This window comes from Larus michahellis, chromosome 4 (genome assembly GCF_964199755.1).
Source record: "Larus michahellis chromosome 4, bLarMic1.1, whole genome shotgun sequence".
Taxonomy (NCBI): domain Eukaryota; kingdom Metazoa; phylum Chordata; class Aves; order Charadriiformes; family Laridae; genus Larus; species Larus michahellis.
In genome coordinates this window covers 81,142,086-81,163,197 of record NC_133899.1, presented here as the reverse complement: position 1 = coordinate 81,163,197, position 21,112 = coordinate 81,142,086, and the positions used below count along the sequence as shown (strand labels likewise).

Sequence of the window (21,112 nt, the reverse complement as noted above, 5' to 3'; positions counted from 1 at the left end):
AAGTTGCAAGTACTATAGAGACATAGTGGGATCATGGTTTGTAAACCTTAAACCACACTTTCCTGCACAACAATCTGCAAAGATACTCTTTTTTTGTGAAGCAGGTATGTGATTTTCAGCTGCAAGGAACTTCCTCTTTCTTCACGAGGACTAAATAAATATTGTTTCTGAGAACGTGCATCCTGCTGTTGCCTTCTAGTTTGCGCTTGAGTGATCAAGTGTTTTGTTAAGTGAAGGGGTTGTCATGAGCCATTTTGTGACTCTTCGTGTTTTTGATGTCAAACTTCATCCAACAGAAATGGAGACCCTGGATCTGCTGAGGAATTGTTTAGTGTGCAAATGGGACCTGCGGAGGAGAGACCCCAGAATGCTACCTTGCCTTCATTCCTTCTGTAAGGACTGTCTTCCAGATTTGATTCAAGGATATAGCTGTATTCCCACTGAGTATGAAGTTCTCTACGAAGGTAATATTTAAGAATCTCTGGCTTGTGGTCTTTGTATTACAGCATTATAAAAATAGATGGATTGAGAAGTACTTTTTGTAGCCTATTCTTTTACAGCACTACTTTAAAAGAATGAACTAGGAGACTCAAGATTTCTATCAGTAGAATTGGGAGCAAGCCTCCTTCATTATGTTTTCATCCAACAGCAACGTTTTGAGGAGAAATGATGCAGTAAGGCAACATTTAACATTTTCCAGAATGGGCTAAGTTTCAGTTACTAAGCGTGACATTATGACTATTCGATTTGCTTACCTTAATAAATGAATACATGTTACAAGGTAGTTTCTAGGCTACATCTTTATCCAATCGTTTGGACATTTTAGATGTTTCTATGTTACTGCTTGTGGTGATAGTTTTCCTTCTCTCCCCTTCTTGTGCCACCTCCCCCTCCAACACCAACACAAAACAAAAAACATCCGGTTCTTTGTTCTTAACAGAGGTCATAGTAATTGTTATTAGAATATGTATATTGTGGTGTACTGAAACTCTTCCTTTTATCCCATTGTAAATGTGTTTTCTCTCTATCCGAACCCTTCTGACTGTAGGCTATACTGTAACTCACCCTAACAAGCCAAGTAAACTAGTGAGGATGAGATGCGTTTTGTGACTGTGGCTTTTAAAATCCTGAAGTTATTAGCACAGTTTTTGGTAGTGATGTTAATAGAAAATACATAACTTTTTTGGAATAAAACACGACTTAGATCACAGAATACAGTCATTTTAACTGAATGAGTCTTAATTGCCATGGGGAAGCATTCCAGACTCATTACTAATTTATAAGAAGAGCAAAGGCATGTAGATTACTTGTATTTTCACAGGCTTTGAACTTCAGATGAACAAGAGGCATCATTTATTATCTCTTCCATAACAGATTTTAGAACCATGTAGGAAGAGAAAATACCTTCCCTGAGGTGACGGTAATCTGAATTGACTAGATAACATAAATGAGACAAGTTCAGGTTTGAGAACAAATGGAAACAGTGTTAGGAGATCACAGTTGAAAGACCAGCAAAACACAAAAGATAAAGGGAGTAACTTAATGGCAAAGGAGAAAGGCTATTCATGCGTAGGGTACAGACAGAAAAACATATAAAGGTAGGAGAAGACAAAGAGAACAAAGCAGTCATTTCAAGTAAATGTTTCCTTAAAATTTTTAATGTCCAATCATAGTGGGCTTGAAGTCTGGGGGATCTACTTTATAATAAGATGCTGTTGAAAACAACCGCTCCGTTACTTTTTATGTGTCCTCATTTGACATCTAAGCCATTCCTCTCTCCTTCTTGTTTCTGTTTGCCAAGCGGAGAAGTGAATTTATACCACTTGGTGATCTTGGATGAAGTGCAGCTAGAGGTTCTTATGAGTTGTTAAAATATTAGATATTTCTTCAAGCTTCTGACTGGATTGGGAATTATTTGTCTATAGCAAATTGGAAAAAATACTAGTTTATTTCTGTATTCTTGAAGTTTCTCTGTTTACTTCCTCATTCTGTTGTAGGTAGGGAACTTTTATGGAAAAGAGCAAGATTAGAGAAAAGAAATAATGAGTGGTGATGACCCAGTAAATAAAGTGAGACACCAGGTGCAGAGGCTCAGTTAATATATGAGCAAGGAGAGCAGGAAAACCAAAACATCTGTGTGTTGTATTTAACTGAATGACTGAAACTGCAACCATTACAGGTCAGCTAGGATAAATTTGTGAAATCTTTTGATGGCATGATGTTAAATGTTGCTTGTCTTATCTGCCCCGATTGCTGAGTTATGGGCAGTACAATGCCAACTCAATTTTCAGTGTTATCTTTAAGTATATCATATGTAAGTGCCAAAGCTAAACTGTAAAGACAAGTGTTAGACCCTTTTAGCCGAGTAAACATGAAATACTGCCTGTAAGAAAGATGTGTTCCTTACTCACTGTGAATTCTTTAAGCAAAATGTAAGAATGGAAAAAGTGAATGTATTTCTAAGTGAAGGCAATCTGCCATTTGCTACAAAAGCATACTTGAATTTGTGGGTTTTGGTATGCTTTACTATAAATGGTATTATACTAACATAAAGCTCTTTTGTAGTTTATTGTTGTTGTATTAAGATTGCTGAGAAGATGAAGGTAAGTGGTCCTGATATTTGATGGGGGTTGATGTTGGAAACTTTTATACTTGTATGTGCTTAAGATGATTCATGAATGAAAGCTCTGAGATAGTTAGAGTTCTTATGGAAAAGCTGCATACACATCAGAATTTATTCAAAGCTGTCAGAACTGAGAGTTTGGAAGTAATTTGAGTGGAAAAAGAAAATTATCTTGGCGAGTTTGGCTCCTACATATGCTTCTTATTTGAAGGGGACTTTAAGATTCTTAGTCTTTCTTTTCTTTTTCTGCAGACCAGTGTCACTTTCCTTTTTTTATTCCCTCTCTTCATGTCACAGAGAATACACATTCATTTCCTCTGCAGATCTGCACATTGTGTGCTTCCAGTCTGTTTAGTTCATGGGAAAGAAGAATTTTATAGAGAGAGATTGTGTAAGAAAAAGAGGGAGAAAATTCCCCCATCTTCTGAGATGGAAATTTCTTAGATGAGGACTTTCCCAGGCTCCTGCCTGTGTGAATTGCCAATCACAGGACAGAGTGAAAACATACAAAATTGGTTATTGTATGCTCTGTTTGCTTCTTGAGTCTGGCTCTTTCTCACTGAGTTCTCAATACATTCAAAAGCAGATTCATCCAGGTTCCTGTGCTTATCCCTCCTTTCTGATTTGGAGGTGGGTGCCATAATAAATTGCCCTTTATTTGCAAATCTTGCTCTCCAGGAGACGTTCAATAATTTAAGTTGCTTTAGTGCTTTAAATATGACCAACATATTAATTTCAAAAGCAGATAAATGAAGACCAGTGGAGGTGCATTGTTGTGAGAACTTCATGGTTTTGCAAGACTGTCTCAGCTCCAGGGTTGGTTTTGTGTTTTTTTTTCCTTTAAAAAAAACAAACAATCACAGGTAATCACTGCTCAATCACAGTTTAGACGCCTGAGTACAGGGCAGATGAAGAAAGATGTACAGGAACACCTTGCAGATTTCTGCTAACTAATATTAAGCCTTGGTATTATTTATATTTTGTGACTGAGCTGGGTAATTTGTCTAACCTGAAAATTACACTTTATATGTGTAAAATGTGATTAGTAGTTGCCCAGCTTTGTAAAATGCTTTGGGAAGTGGTAAATTTAATTGTATCCTGGTTTTGTATTGAACTTGTGTGTTGAGCTATTTTTTCTGAAATTCTATTTTAAAAATGTGCTTTGCCCTTTTGTGCTTCTCTAGGTTGGATAACACAAGTAATGGAAAATGACTGCATAATTTCTATCTACATTCTGTGCATAAGTCAAAAACTGTCCACACTTGAGTTATGGTAGCTTCCCACATGCGAGAGAGGGTCTGAGATCCCCACTTAAATGCCAAGAAATGCAACAGGGTTATGTATTAGAGAAATGCAAATTGATCAGATAAAACTAAGAGAAAACAGACTATTAGAGAGAACAGATGTGAGTTCAACTGTTGACAGATGTCCACTTGCTGCTCTTTATTATTTTCAGCTGAAAATATATGCTTTTCTTTAGCTTGTAAGGTAAGTGTTATATATAACCGTGGATTCCTAATTGTGAATGCTTGTTAGCGAGGCACACCTTAAAACTCAGCCAAGCGTTGGTCACACTTGCATTTAATGTGTTCAGAGATATCTTCAAGGGTGTTTATTTCAAGAAAAAGGTTGAGCTCTAGGACTCCTTTGGCTCTAGGCTTATTTTCAGTATGATGTTTTAGCATAAGAAGTGTGGTGTACTGGCTTAAGGAGACTCCAGATATCAGCACACAGTGTTGTACTGTACTTATTGTTGTACAACACAGTGTTGTACTTAGTACTTATCTTGTACTAAGTCTGTATGTAAAAATAAATAAATAAAAATGCACATCTACAGAGTTCTTTAAACCGTATTTAGGCTTACAGTGCAGTATGGTTTGTCCGCCTTGGTGTAACAGCTGTTATATCTCCAGGACCCAAATGACCTTGTTTTGATGCAATCATATAAGGCAAGTGATGCAATACATCACATCTATTAATTCTGAAGGAGAATACCCATTTGCTTTAATTAGATCCACTTAACACCAAATACATGGTTTATTTCTAAAAAGGGAAGTAGAAAGGTAGTACCAAAGAGGGAAACTGTTCATAATATATGTATTTAATCATCTTAAAATGGATTTAAAGTAACTCAGCCCTTCTCACTCTGTTCATCTGCCAGATCCAAAAGGCAAGTGAAACAATGAGGGTTTAGTTATATAAATATGAAGCTGTAGCGTGGGAGGTTGTCTTCAGAACTGTTTCCTATAACCTATAATTGGGTCTCTGAGGAAGTGTAAATTATGCCTGCAGCTTGAGCTGTAGCTAATGCTCTCTGAGAATAATTATTCTGATGGCTGTTGGAGGCAAAAGAGCGGAGGAATAGGTGCAACATGTGGACAGCGTGTATAAATGTGGTGTGTATGATAGCTCCACTGTTTGTTTCTTTATGCTAATCAATTCTCATGATAATAATAGGTTAATTATCTGCATTGATTTATTTCTGAGACAACCAGCTTGAGGGTTCTTTATGTTTAAACCTGACCAGACTGGAAGACCTTGAAACAAAACGGCGAGCTGTGGCTTTTGATGTTCAAAAGGTCTTTGTACTCAGTTTCCTTATATGTTGCAGAGGTTACAGTCGGCACTTTCAGAGATGATTGCTGCAAATTATCCACAGCTCTGTCACTTACAAATTAGATTGCTACAATATAGGTGTAGTGGAAACTTGAGGGCACTCAGAAATTTCAGTTCGTTCTTTATTTGTGCTTTTCAAAGGAATGCTCTGTAATGAGGGTTGCTACCTTCATGTCTGCTTACTATTCCCTGGGTCCAATGCAACGTGGCAACTTTTATTAACAGAAATGAAAGTGCTGTGGGATGTGAGAGACCTGACAGTGAGGAACTATGGCTTGAACAGTATGTGGCAGAACCTTCTTGTTTTCCTGAAAGCTGATTTTGAATATCCCAGGTGTGGTTCTGGAGTCTCCAGATGGGTGACTTGTCTATCTAGTTACTATTGCTGATGGGAGTGTGAAAGTGGCAATAAACACGTGGCTTATGAAAAAGGGCTGCCAACCAGTTCAGCAAAGTGCTGCTGAAGCTTTTCAGAGCTCAGAGATGTGTGTATATAAACATAACACACACAGAGAGGTACGTCTGTGGATGTCGCTTTCTAATGCTGGTGGCTTTTGTGGTGGTGTTCAGGTGTGTTATCCTACTATGGATGGTAGTTAAAGGAGTAGTGGAGCCCTGGAAGGATGTAGGTGCAGGACTATTACTCCACATCCCTCATGTGATGAAATGTCATGGGAGTCTGTTCAGTACAATTTGGTCTTCAGTGACTCTTCAGTACTAGCTGATAACTCAAATACATTGAGAATAGCTTATATGTGGTTTATCCTGCATATAATTCTGAAATAAGGTTATATTCTGTATATCGCAATGAAACGGCTTAAATCCAACTTTAGGATCATTGCTAGACAACAATTCATAGTTGTCTCTTTAGCAATGAAATGTGATGTCATAAATAATGAGTTCAAGTGATAAACAGCAGGAGGTAATGAATAATAATGAATAGTGGACTTCATTTGGGCATCACGATTGCACCATAGTTGAATTTGGCTCCTGATCTCCTAATATGTAAACTGTTGTTTGAATCCCGTAATTCCATGTTGAATTGCTGTTTAGATCCAGAAATTGCATCATTCTCATACGTACAAACAGTGAGTCTCTAGGGCTTCTGACTACTCTTCCCTTCACCCACAGTGCTGTAATAATGATATATTTAAACGAGCTGTCTGCAAAGTACAGGTTCTTAAAACAAATCAGCAATGTTCTTTAGAGGCAGTGGTAAGGTAGGAAGGCAAGAAAAATATTTAGGGAATGGTCTGCAAAATGTACCATGGGAGTGAATGGCATTGTGAGACCTGCTCCTACCTGGATCTGGAAAAGCTCTTCTCTTTTCATCTGCACGCTTGCTCCAGGTTACTCTGAGGACTGAGAGAAGACCTAGACAAGGAGGCAAGTAGGATGCTGCTATTCATTCTCACTATGGGATTGTTATTCCACCACTTCAGGAAAAGTACAACCAAGGCAAGTTAGCAGTGGCCTGAATGAATCTGAGAGGCAAGGGCAAGAAAGAAGGCAAGAGGAAAAAATAATATCCACCTTGTAGTGACTCGGTACATCTTTCTGCCCTGCTTGATTTTTCAGCGTTTCTGGCTGAAGATGGGGGAGCCCCAGATAGTCCGTGAGAGCTGTAGCAACTTCAATCTGCAGTAGGGCAAAGCCTGATTCCAGGGAGTGCACCGTGTGTGCAGTTCTACTTAAAAACCACCCACTCCCCAACACAAGTGACTTTGTGTGTAGCTCTCTAAGTGACTGTTTATCCAGAGGACAGGTAAGGGGTTTCTAGGAAATTGTACTTTACTGGTGATTGGCACTTTGAGCACAAGCAAAGCATAGCATGCTTGCTTTGTATTGTTGAAGTAGCTGCTGCTTATGGCTATTTGTAAATATGTATGTAAGGTTTGCTTAATTTCAGGGTAATTGCCTCACAAACCATTCTGTAGTGTATTTATTATGCCAAGCTATCATTAGATTCTTTTGGGAATTTATATTAAAAATGGTTGGGCATTTCCAGGGAACACAGGTTTTTACTAAATGGAAAAGGAATCAAGTAAGAAGCCCAATTAGCTGAACAAGTATGATCTTTGAAGCTACCACATTCAGGGAATCCCTCTTTTAGCAAGATGCAAATCCATCTCCTGTGCTTTTAATAAAGTCTTAAATATAGAATTCAGTATTAGGACAGGCGAGAAGGTGCTACTGATTAGTCCTCCTACAAGTAGACTACTTCCAATACAGTGCTGCCATGGGGTACTCATTATTTTTCTGTTAACTGTTATGGTCTTTGTTCTGATTTTTTTTTTTTTTTTTTTTTTTAACCTGAGGGCTGTAGAAGTCTTATGTTCATCTCAAGGGAGTTTTAAATTTGAAATCAACACTGATTTCAGTAGCATAACTTGGATCTAATATCTGGGAAAAAATTGTCCCATGTCATCCAGGGCATCACTTTTAGTTATCTCCTAATATTAATCAGCAGTGATGTTACCTACCTCCAAAATCATGACTGTTCCATATTTCTTAATACCACTGCATTTCTCTCTATATATATACAAGAGCTTTTGTGCAAAACTGAAATCCATGCATGATATATGTTTTCTTAGAGTGAAAATTATTGAAGTTTTCTTTAAATACATTTAAAAGCATTTAAAAGATGGTCCTTTCCATTGTCAAATTAATGCATTTTTTTTATACAATGTATTTTGTATTTCACTGGTTTGTAGTAAATTAGCGTAATTTAAAGTTCACATGAATGATTCTGAGGCCATGAGCGTTCTATTAAATATCATTCAATTGGTATAATTTGATGTAATGTTCTGCACTAACTGAATAGTGTTGGAATGTAATAAAATAATAACTTCAATATTAACTTTTTTCACCTTATGTGGTGTGTAGACAGACATCGCTCTTGCTATGGCAAAGTCCTGAGCATTGCTTTTGTTTCCCGAGTAAGCAGCTGTTTCCGTAAACGTTTTGTGTAAGACTGCGTGCTCACCGTATGGCATCTAGATGAAGGAATGACTGAGAGAGTCATGGATTTCTTACTTCAGCAAGTAACCTGTTGAAAAGTTCCCCTTTGGTCAATTTGTGGCATATTACGTAGTCTCAATATGGAGGTTTTCTCTCTGTATTAGCCAGATCAAGAACTGGCACTGCTTGGTCAATGCTGTTACGGGAATAAGAAACTGGTTCAAAGTCTCAAAGGGCTAGAGGCGATTCCCTGTAAAGTCAGTACATGGTTTCCTACTGACTACACCAAGAATTAGAGCATGTCCCATGAGACTTATTTGAGAAACTGCTTGCAAATTAAGTATTTTGCTTCCTAGCTTGTCAATCAAAATCTGTCTTTTTATTTCTGATGCTCTTTTAACTGTGTCACTTTGTAAGGTGCTCACAGGGAAACTTGAAAACTGTTTTGCCTTCTAGGAATTAGTACTACAATTCACTGGTGCTTGTAGGAGGGCACTGTCTTAACACGTCTTAGGTACTGCAGTGCTGCTTCTGTTTTTACATTTCTCTAGAGAACTGAGCTGTTAACGGATATCTAAAAGACACACACAACCATAATTTGGGAGAACATGGAGAGGTTTCAGTGTGACTAATATAAAAGCATTCTGTTGTCCTAGGGTGTAACATATGAAGGTGATTAGGTACAAATATTCATAGAATTTTAGACTGGTTTGGGTTGGAAGGGACCTTTAAAGGTCATCTAGTCCAAGCCCCCTGCAATGAGCAGGGACATCTTCAACTAGATCAGGTTGCTCAGAGCCCTGTCCAACCTGACCTTGAATGTTTCCAGGAATGCGACATCTGCCACCTCTCTGAGCAACCTGTGCCAGTGTTTCACCACCCTTATTGTAAAAAAATTCTCCCTTATATCTAGTGTAAATCTGTCCTCTTTCATTTTAAAAGAATTATCGCCTGCTCTATCACAACAGGCCTTGCTAAAAAGGAGCCTTCTATTCTCCAGACTGAATAACCCCAAATATTGTAGGTAAATAAGATACCTTTTCAGCTGCGCTCCTTATATTAAGGATGTAAAGTACAGGAAGAGTTTAAAAGACTTCTCCAGCTTTCTGTCATCACGGGCATCTTTATCAGATGAAGTTTTAGCCTCTTTGTAACTTCTATCACCAGAACACACTTAAACAAGACTCAAGTTACATGCCCAGAAGATGAGCAAATCATTAGCAATTGCTTGCATTTCCCCTGGAGTGACTTGTAGCTGAGTAGCACAGGCACCTGTGGATACTGCCTGTTCCTTCTCACATCTACATGAACACTCGGTGTTGTATGAAATGCACAGTTAAACAAGTGTGAGGTAGACCATAGTCTGCCACTTGGGCCCGCAAATCAGAGTTCTGTTGTAAGTGCAACCTCTGAAAACAGTAAACAATATGCTTTTTCTTTTAAAACAAGATTTGGGCTAAAAAAAACCTAAACCTCATGGAAGTGGTTCTTAGTAAGATGTTCTCTTCAAAGGAAATGCGACAGAACTCAAAGTTTCTTCAAAACATTTATGAATGAAAGTGAATGTATCCAGACATCTGACTGAGTAGTGCTTTTGTTAGAAGTGGTAATGTAGGAAGGGTTTGGGGTTTGTGTGTCTCTGTCAATGTAAAGTGCTGCTGTTAAAATAACAGTAGCCCAGTTCTGAAAATGGGAGACGTTCAGGGTTAGAATTGTGCACCTGGCCGGGGGACTGCAGGAGCCCTGTCCCAAGGGCAGGTATTGCTTAGCACCCGGAAAACATAAGAGTCTGATAACTGTCTAATGCAAACAGTAATAGACGTCTTAAGATTCAATTAATCTACAGGCCACTCTCCTTATTACAAAATAAATTTAGTTAAGGAAAAGAGCACATTGAACGTTGTCAGTCCAGTAGGAAGTTGTCACTGATCTTGCTTTTGAAATCTTGCTGTGAGTTTGCATCATTTAGTCATGGAAAATATTGCTGTTAGTTATCGTAAACAGATCACTTGGCAAGGTGAGCATAGCACTGAAATTCTCTTCTCAACAGAATGGAAAAACTTAGATAAAAAAAATACTTGATAAGATAAGGTAAAAATAGACTGACACCACCACCACCATCTCTAAAGGACTGTATTCACATCTACAGTAGTTTACAGAAATGACAGTAGTTTACAGAAATGTGGTTAGAAACATGCACACTCCGTTTCAAAAAAAAAAAAAAAGTACTAGACCTTCTAGAAAAATGTAGGTTCTAGCCCACGAAGTCTAGGAATGGAACAGCAGAGGTGCAAAAATGCAGGTATACAGTCATGGACATCTTCATGAGCTGTTAGGTCTCAGCCCAGGCAAACACGAGGATTCATCACAGTTGTGCTCAGTAGCTAATAAAGGTGGAGCTAGGTTTTGCTGCTCGATTTGTTTTGCTTTGCTTTGCTTTAGGAGTGATCACATTTTGCCACCTGTGGATTTGTTGTAATAGATGGTTTACAATTCTGACTTTTATTTATGAAACTTTTTATATCCTTTACCTTTATTCTGACTTGTTGCTTCTGCTAGCAGCATGTCACTCCTCCTTCCCTTCACTTGGGTAGCGTACTGCACTGTAAAACTAGTATTAGGCAATGTGTGTTTTATGCTTTGATATACCTCTGTTAATGTAAAGTTGGTCTAGAAGAACCGTAGCGAGTATCAGAAAGCACAAGCAGATTTGTAACAAAGGAATAGAGTTTCAGGTGCAGCTCAGTTTTTATCAAAGCTGTAAGCCCTAATGAATTCATGGGAATTAGAACATGCAGATCTGATAAATACTGAAACAAGTCAGCTGAACTATAGTGTATTTCTAGGGATTTTGTTAATTTGTTTTTCTTTCCTATGTATTGAACTGGATCTAGCCACAAGTAACTTAGGGCTTGAAGAATGCCTTAGTTTCCTGGAACTAAGTGTGTCTGTGTCATGTAAAAAAACAGCAATACTTAAATGTGGTTTATATGATTTCCTGGTTCGCATGGCCGGTGTGCATTGTTTTATTTGTGGTGTTTTGTTTTTTTTAAATATTCAGGTATCCTTTCCTGTCCTGTGTGCAAACAGACCTGCTTTGCAAGGGATGTAGTTGAAAATTTCTTTCTCAAGGACTTTCCCACTGGTAATTCAGCTATGGCAAAGGTAAGTGAAAACCACTAAGTTGGGTGCCTTGTGAGTTGTTGAAACACTACCAGATGAACACTGTTTGAAAACAGAGCAAACTTTGTATTGAACAACAGTCTTACAGTTTGCTTATATGGCACTGTAATTACTTCACTCCTAGAGATGGACATACTGCCTTAATAGTACTTTTTAAACTTTATTTGAATAATGAGCTTGATGCTGTATACTTAAAATACAGCTGACTAAAAAATATTGCTGCTAATGGTATAGGACTGGATCTGTGACAATCAATATATTAGGAAGATACTGAATCTCTTGGATTCCTCATTGTCCCCTTTCTGCTCTCAACACAAACAGAAGCAGACTAACGGTTGAATGATTACACCAAGATTACCCATTACATCCCGTGGGCAATTATCATTTTCTGATTGTCTGTTTTAATAATAAAAAAGGTCACATCATATTTCAGTTTCCCATCGGGGGACGGATGCACTGGGTAATTGGAAGGAATAGGATTACTACCTTGGCTGTGTACTCACACTGTACACAGATGGATTTCTGTTAAATAGCCAGTTAATAGGCAGGACTATTCTCACAGGTTTTTAGTTGTCACGGCTTTGAGCTGCGAGGAGGGACAGAGAAAGTTGTTTATTTCTGCCCATTCTGTTACAAAACAGTATTCTATTATTAACACGAATAAGATTGATTTCAAAATGTGGTAGTAGTACTGCAGCTGGGTAGCTGGACTTAAAACAGGTCAACTTGTCAAAACTATTCTGTAATCTGCTGACTGCTTTTTCCAAGGCGTGGTCCAAAGCAAGGAAAGAGTAATTAATAATCAGGGATACTGGACGTCACCATCTGAACCAGCTCCTGGACCTCAGTGTGTCTCTTTTGCACTTTTGACTCCTAAGTAAATGGGATAGCCACACTGGATATTCAGTTTCAGGGCCTTTGGGTGGAGGGGAACGCTTTTTCCATAATGTAGGACAGAAGAGATATCTTTCCACTCCTCTTAACTCCTCTAGGGGCAGCAACAATTTGTAGGTCAGTTCTGTCCCATGCAGAAGGCTTGAGACCTCTTTAAATTGTGCAAGTGACTTGCCCAATGACGTTGTAATTTCTGTGTTTCATTTTCTCCATTGTTAAAAAGAAAAAAAACATGTAACCTAATCCATGGAGTGTTCTGGGGAAATTAAAAAATAAATGCAAGCAAAGCGTGTTGACAACTTCAGGTGTAAAATGCTTGAAGTGTGCAACATAACTTTAGATAAAACAGGAAGAGGTCTATTCACATGCACTCTTCAAAGAGAAGAAGAAAATCCATAAGATATTGCTGAATGTTTAGAATGCATTTATTATACTGGGATGGTGAGACACTGGAACATGTTGCCCAGGGAGGTGGTGGAGGTCCCATCCCTGGAGACACTCAAAGCCAGGCTTGATGAGGCTCTGAGCAATCTGATCTAGTTAAAGATGTTCCTGGTTACTGCAGGGGGGGTTGGACTAGATGACCTTTAAAGGTCCCTTCCAACCCAACAGATTCTATGATTTCTTAATTACCATGACTCACATCATTTACCTTTCAATGAGAATTTGTGTAGAAAGGAAATCAAATGAGACTATCTAATGTCTTCAAAAGCACTGGATTATTTTTTCAAACCTTCTTTAAAAGAAGGTTTTTCTTTTCTTCAATCCCTTAGGAGTCCTAAAAGCGGTTCAGTAAGGCAGATTTCTCACTAGAGCATCTGAGTACCCTAGAGGGACTCACGAACGTTCCGCATAGTTTTTGTCTTACTTCCTTTTTATTAACAGTCAAGTCATGCTTCAGTGAAGCTTGCTTACTGTCTTTTATCCACCATCCCCGCCCCAAAACTAAAGCCATAGTTTCACCATCAGTAACATCCAAAGGAGGAGCACCAGCTCATCCGAGACACAGCTGAACTACCATTATTTTCTTAATTTACCTAATATGTTCAAATGGGAATCTGTCAAGGCTTGTAACAAAGTGTTTGGAAGCAAGATGTTTCTCTGTGTGCGAGACAGTGAAGCATAAATGATAGAATGTGCTATATACCATCAGCAGGAGTTTCAAAAATATGCAATTCAGAATCTCTTGCCCAAAAGCCCATTTCCACATCATAAATAATGTAACTCTGGGAACACTCTGTGCTTTGCAACTTAGAAGTAACGTTAACACAGTACAGCATCAGGTTCTAGTCAGACTGAAAGCTGAGCAGTTACAGGCAAACCTGTCATTAAGCAGTTTTGGTTATTGTAGAGGAGGCAGAGCATCACTCAACTTTTGACCTGTCCCCTAAGCTGGCCCTTCATGGGTACACTTTAAATTAGACACTTCTTTTTATATAGCAAGCTTTGCTTCCCAGAATAAATACCCTTGCATTTTGGTTATATGAGTTATATTAGGCTTTTTCGTTTAAATTATTATATGTACATTTTGGAAAACATTGTTGATAAGCAAATGGCCAAAACAGCAGAATGGCTTACACAAATACTTCCCTACCTAAACAATCAAACACATTTAAAATTTTGCTTTGTTGTCTTATTGTCACGAATTGCCCAATCCCTTTGAATAAGATTGGGAATACTTAGAAACTCTTGAACAATGAGTTGATAAGAGACCTGTTGTGAAATTCCAGCTCCACTGAAGGGAATAGTAAAATTTAAATGAATTTCAAGAGAACAAAAATTTTTCTTCTTTCACTGAAGTGAATCAGAACTCAGCTCACTTCTGTGTCAGAATTTAGGTGGATAAAGGTGTTCCACTTAGTTTTAAATCATTTAACATTTAGACGGCTTTAACATTAAGACGACCAGCAAAGCACTGTGATTGTTTTTTCTTCAGGCTTTCTATTCCATGAGACACCACAAAGAGAAACTCTTCTATTAAATTCACCAGGGCTTGCATCAGGGCTTATGTGCTGAACGCATGCTGCTATATCCTTCTCTTCGTGCTTCCCATCAGAATAATTGGGATGTAATTGTAACTGGACTGAATTGAAGATAAGCTGATGCCCAACAGAAAGGACACCATAGGAAGTAATTTTGCCATCTATTATTAGTTGCTTGAATAGCCCCGAGTAGTAGCAATATTCAGGAACTATGCATAAGTACAGTAGATATATTGTAACCTTGTAGGAAATGTTTGAGTATGATAAACTGGTGGCAAAGCTTTTATGCTTTGATGATGGTAAAATTACATCACTATGTTCGCTCCGCCCATTAGTACCTATTTGTGGCTATGGTAGGTCAAAAGCATTAATATTAGGAGTTTTCAAACAAAGTATTTTATGCCTAGTGCAAATACTTTTTAAAAGACGTATAGTTATAGCTATCCTGAAATAACTCTTGAGTTCATTCTGGATACCAAAGATCAAATTGCCACTTCATTTATGTGCTACTTTATTCATTTGCCCTTTAGTGACACTTCCAGACAGCGTGGCCTATATAACAAAAGACATTTCCTAAATTGTTGAATCAATAGAGGTGATAATTAATTAAGGTTTCCAGTTCTTCTCAAGTTCCCCTGTCTTACGTTTCCAGTTCACCACATGTGATATTAGTATATAAATTGAGCTCATTTCTGGTCAGCTCTTTAGAGAATAGGAACTAAGTTTTTCATTAATTATATGTGGGTGTTCCCGTATTGTTTTCTAAATTGCCTTACCACTGTCATGTTTTATGTATTTTTCTGACAGTTACACTGTATCAGAGCGGTTCATATAATGCTAAAGCAAATAGAGTAAGCTCTAATTTTAAATGAAGTAATGTAGATTTGGAGTAGCTCTGCTGAAGTAGCTCTGATTTACATTCATATACATGAAAGCAGAAGTGGATTCTAGCCTATAGATTTTTTTAGTTTGTTAATAAATAATTAGTAATGGACAGAAATTAATGAATAACACTGAAATAATATGGTAAAATGCTTCTGCATAATGTTGTGACTAGAAATGGAAATGGTAGTTAGATTAAGAACTTTTTGATGGGCTATGTTTGACTCTAACTTTTCATATACTTGGCAACTTAGGCTATCTTTTCTGAGGTAGAAAATATCTGTATCTATCTATCTAAATATATATATACATATGTGTATATATATATATAAAAGTAAGGCATACACTCATTTGATGTGTTAAAGCCATCAGTAAGTAGTACAGCACTTAACCGAAATGGATTACAAAGCACACAACTCATTTTCAAAAGTAACTTTTAACCTAACCTTCCTTAACTGAAATCAGAAAAGTCTTATTTCATAATTTCATGGCTTTTTCAGTACAGAAGAAACAAGTGATTATGATTATTTATTCTGACTTCACATGTAACATGGACCCTAGAATTTTGCTGAATAATTCTTACATCATGTCATAATTATCCTTGATTGTGCTAGAGCAGAGAAAGGCAACCAATTTGATTTAAGAGCTTCAAATCTTAATTTTATTCTGTTCCCTGTTACAACAATAACCAGACTCTTAAAATCACTTGAATTGCATTAGTCTGAGGAAGAAGAATGTTAAGCTTACCAATCTGAATCATAGCCTACTAAAGATAACAGTTTGTACAGCTAATTTGTTATCCTTGTATGTAACTGCACTTTTTGTTCTTAGAGCTGCTCCACGTGTAAAGAGAAGAGACCCGCTCACAGTCTCTGTACAAGCTGCAATAAGTGGTTGTGCAGCTCATGTACAGAGGAACATAGACATGGCAAGGAAACTGGAGACCGCTTACTTTCTGTATCCCTGAAGGGCTGCACAGGTACTGAAGATACACTTCGAAATTTTATTTCTTCTCATATCAGTTATTCGGTTGAAAAAGGAGCAGTTGCAAGCTGTGTGCTGCAGACACCATGCTCTGTGTGCGTGACTCAGAAGGATATGTCTGTGTCAATGAGAGATTATGTGATTTTTCTATAACTTTAGGGCCATTGCCACAACCAGCATTCCACAGTATCTGAAAAGTTTTGGATATTTGTATTTCACAGAGACTGTTTTTTCCATATGCCTTTTCTGTCTGTGGAGTGATGGGCTAAGGTTTGGTAAGCTACAACAGCAAAAGGCCTTTCCCTTTCAGTATTTCTGTTCTCTTTTGGGTAATTTCCTTCAGGAAACTACCATAAAGCATTTCCTGTATTTATGGACAAGGTGTGGGAGCGTGAGTCACAGGCGGCAAAAGGCTGTGATGACTATAAGATGTTCCTTTCCAAGCCTGGAGTGAAAAACATGGTTCCTGAGTGTGATCACTATATTGCCATCAGCAAACACAAATGAAGCTTTTTAAATTATTATTATTTATGTATATATTATTTATTTAGGATGTGAATATCCCCTCAGGATATTTCAAAGAAAGTAAATACTAGTATATACTAGAACTTAGGCTTTTTTTTTTTTTTTTTCTCTTCTGGAAATAAAGCATCCTCTGTTTTCAGATTCAGTAGCCACCTTCAGTCTGTGTATGGTGTTCTGAACAGCAGCCACCTTGTTTGTAGGCCCTTGTAACCATTAAGAGACTCTCTATCCCATTGATCTTGCACCTTTAAAGTGTTCTATCTTTTGCCTTTTGCTTTACAAGAGCCACACTTTCTTTTGTGATCTGAAAATTGTAAGATTCCCTGGGTCTGAAACGAAGCAAAGTAGGAAAAAAACCCCACCAAACATATTGAATCCTGCCTATTCCTATTGATCTTGATAAACAATTTCTTCCTTGAGCGGCAGAACTAAAGGAGCCCGGCTTCCCTGGGAAACCTTTCTTTCTGCTTCTTCCTTCATGATACCTGTGCTCTGTGTAACACATCTGATCACTCCCTGCCGTGCAAAACCTGCAGCTCTCTGTCACAGTTCCCCATCCACTTACCCTGCACATCCTCTTGCTTCCTTCCTGGGTCATCAACTGCCCGCTGGGCGAGACCCAGCTCATGCAGCTGAATGGCTAAGCTGGCTGCCAGGCTACACCCTTAGCCTGGTGACTCCTGAGGTCATGCTGCAGACTGATGTGCCAAATTCATGTGATTTTTCAGAACTTTACCCTTCTTTCAGTTTTGTATTTAGAAGATAAGGGCAGGACCAGGCTGGGACAGAAAAATGCCATATTGTATAAGAAGAAAACAATTTTAAGGTAGTCTGATTTCTTTTTCCAACAGACTCATCCTTTGTGAGTCTGAAGTGAAGGCCCACAAAATGAATGCTGCTGGTAGGGAATTCCCTGTGAGGGCTTCGTAGTATTGGAAATGGCTCCATTCTTCTTTGGAAACAGCTTCATTTTATTCGCCTCCATAGCATTCTGTAACATCTGGTAGCTTGGGGTGTGTGTGTGCTAGTTAGATTTCATTGTTTTGAACATGCTTGTTGAGAACTGGAATAGGAAGTTATGGGAGTGGTTTGTATCACAGTTATTCAGCTAAAAACTGCTACTGAACTACTACATTGTAAAATAGACCTTAGTTTTTAAGCATAAACCCAGATAAATAGCACTGGACATCACTTTGATTCCCACCCACCCCCCTCAAATTTCCCAGTAACATTATATGTTTTACGTCTTGTTGCTCCAGTGTATTCCTGTTAGTTGAACCACTTCTAGAGGTACTATCAAAAATTCCAGTTTCTTGTGAGTGACAGACTATTACTGCTTGTTATGAATACGAAGAGATGCTGAGATGTGGTTCACAGATGGGTTAAACTGCACTACTTCCATTTTTCACAGACACTGATTTTTCCTGATTTAAAAAAAAAAAAAAGGCACCCAAAAAAACCTGCAAAAACTTTCTGGATTTGTGACCACAACATGTGAAAATGTTGAAAACTTTTAAAATGAATTGCATAGCTGAGCACTGGAGAGCTAGGTGCCGGGAACACAGGCCAAAGCTTTATGACAGATTAAGCAGCAGTTTTGGAGGGATAATCTCTGAAGAACAAACCTTTCACTGGAGAGCTCTGCATTAGCACTAGGAATAAGTGAACTTTTTTAAGTTCAAAGTGCTGCAGAGCTCTCTAACTGCTTAAAGTCCAAAACTTCTTCCTCCCTTAGTTGTAACGTTCTTAAAAGGACATTCAGTACAGACTCTTTCCTCATCAAGTGGAAATCTGTGCTTTGCAATTGAGTAGAAACAATCTTTTTGCCAAAACTATGCTAGAAGTTAATGATCTGGTACTGACATACCAACTATTTATAGGCTAGTGCACAAACGGAATAATTTTCTCTTTGCTATACTATCCTTTCAGTCTTTCAAGGTTGAGTATGAACCTGTAAAATCAAAGTTTGAGTCATTGCATATTATGCAAGTTGAGGGAGGACCCTATTAGCTAAGATGAGATTGCTTTTCCGTAGTTGACATTAACTGGTCAGAGGAACAGAGATTTAAAACTTTCTGCTAATTATTCAAGAGATCAACCTGAGATAAACAAAATATAGGCAGTAGGAAATGGTGACTCAAATTATGTTAATTCAGAATTTAGGGCAACTGAACTTTCCCTGTTCCTCAAGTGAAGTTCTTTTCAAGAAGCTAACATGGATAGTTTTGGTAAAGATGTCTGCTCCTAGAAAAGTCACGCTTGTGCCCTTGCTTAGCATCTGATTTGTAAGAATTCAACTTATTTTAAAGCTGAAGAGCATAGCTCTGAGCTGAGTATAAAGTAGGTCAAGAATACCATGGCTCAGTGGCAGTTCTCACTGATATGTCAATTGAATCAGGGAATTATTAGTGGCAGACACTGATGGTCTGTGTTGTAATAAGATAACATTGATTTTTATCATAATTTGCATTTGAAATCTGCTTGTCTCTTAAATCTGACACAGTCCTAAAAACCCCGCTGATTTCTCTGGGATGATTACAATCACCCCAAGGCTAAAGAACCCTTCAGAGACAGAAAAATGGAGAAATCATTTTATAGAAGATCATGAGTAGGCTTCATTATACTTGGACCTTAAAGACCGCATCTCATTATAAGTTGGAGTTTAATATGGATAATTTGATCCTGAGTTTTCAGAAAAACAGCTTGCATGCTCTGCAAGCTCTGAACACTTAGAGGGGCTTTTCCAACTCGTGAAAATTGACATGGTTATTAGGGGCTTTTTGTTTTTCTTCTAAGATATAATACCTGACGCCATAGGGGAGGAAGAGACGATCTTCAGCATCCACTTTGGTTATATGTTGGTTATAGAACCTGCTTGGTTACGTATTATTTGCATTGTCAGCTGCAGGTTTTAGTGAAAAAGTACACATTTGCAGAACAATCAGAAAAAAATTGCTATTGCGGTGAGTTCTGTTGGTACCTTTATAGAAAAAGATATTGGAGTGGGCTAGAAAAATCCCTGATCCAATTTCCTCTTTTAATAATGCTATCTATTAGCATTTGATTCAAAAATAATATAAAACAATAAACCTTCCTGAACAATAAAACATGATGCTGTAGTAAATAATTCATAACAATGTAAACTATGTAATGCTGTTACATAAAAATCTTGGCCTAATCTATCACAAATAATCTTCTTGCACGTTATGTTAAGATGGTGGAGGGGGCAGCCAATTGAACTGGAGGAAGTAAAACAACCACCTCAGAAATACTTAGAGTAGATAACAATCTAAAAAGTAGGAAATTTGTCGTGACTTTTTAAGAGCACGGCATGGATTTTCTCCATATTTTCATTCTCTTTGTCAGACAACAGGTTTTCTTAGCCTTTCTACTTCTATTCTGTGCATTTTCCAATTTGAAAACAAAGCGACTGAATTAGTATAGCTTGCTGTACACTGTGTGTCTGTGTTAATTGCGATAGTATCACTTCAGAGGCTTGATTCTCTAAAGGGCTGCATTTTGCTACAGGATGAGAGCATGGTCCCTGCCACAGGTTGGTTTTTTTAAATGTTTAGATAAGTAAGATAGATTTGGTGTGGGAAAACTGAAACATTTTTTCTCATTTTATAGGACCAAATGATGATAGAGAAATAAGTGATATTTTTATTTCATTTGAAGTTTGTATCAATAAATGTTATCTAATTATGATTGTTTTGTTTAATGTCTTGTGTGTTGGTAAAGAATAATGGAATAGTGTCTTTGTAGGAATACTTTGAGGATGCGATCATGTGTTTTGTTTGCAAAACAATTTCCCATGTGAGGTTTTTAAGAACAAAGGATTTCCTTGCTTCTACTGTGAGTTCAGGTTTATTTAATATATTTGCTCTTCTATATTTTACAATACAGTTTTGTTGACTGGTTTGCCAGACCAGGGCATTCAAAGTCATGAGGCAGGTGCCCAAAATCATGAGAAATATTTAATACTCATGAGACTTTAGAGGACAACATGAATTTGACTTCATGACTTGTTTCTGAACCTCTTTGATGTGCTCAGTTTGTAGGATGTATAAGGCCAGGAAAAAAATATAAACAAACCTTGCTTCATATAATCAGATGGTTCCATGGTCTGGGTCTTTTAAAAATAACATCAAGACTTTCAATGAAATTGTGAGAGTTTGGCAACTCTTTTTCTGAACTATAATAGTAATCATTGTCAATGACACCATTGCTTTATATTCCTCAGCAACTGAGGATGAAGCAAGCGAGTTTTCCTTATTTTGTCCAGTGCACACTCAAGAGCCACTCAAGCTGTTTTGTGAGACCTGCGATACCCTTACGTGCCGCGGCTGCCTTCTGACAGAGCACAAGGAACACAGGTACCACACACTGATTGCTTAATCATAACCCTGTCTAAAACTGTAGTTAATTTAGATTTAAGACTGTTCGTCTGCATCTTCTGTCA

At 37.8% G+C, this 21,112-nt stretch overlaps 1 protein-coding gene across 2 annotated transcripts in view; it reads left to right on the top strand.

Annotated features, from left to right (window-relative positions):
• The first annotated feature begins 244 nt into the window (after positions 1 to 244).
• TRIM66 (tripartite motif containing 66) overlaps positions 245 to 21,112 on the top strand; it is a 52,529-nt gene continuing 31,661 nt past the window's right edge. For both annotated transcript variants that reach the window (XM_074585904.1, XM_074585903.1), the window contains exons 1-4: positions 245 to 464; positions 11,262 to 11,365; positions 15,973 to 16,120; positions 20,894 to 21,026. In XM_074585904.1, the coding sequence (XP_074442005.1) occupies positions 245 to 464; positions 11,262 to 11,365; positions 15,973 to 16,120; positions 20,894 to 21,026 (605 nt within the window). The remainder of the gene's footprint in view (positions 465 to 11,261; positions 11,366 to 15,972; positions 16,121 to 20,893; positions 21,027 to 21,112) is intronic.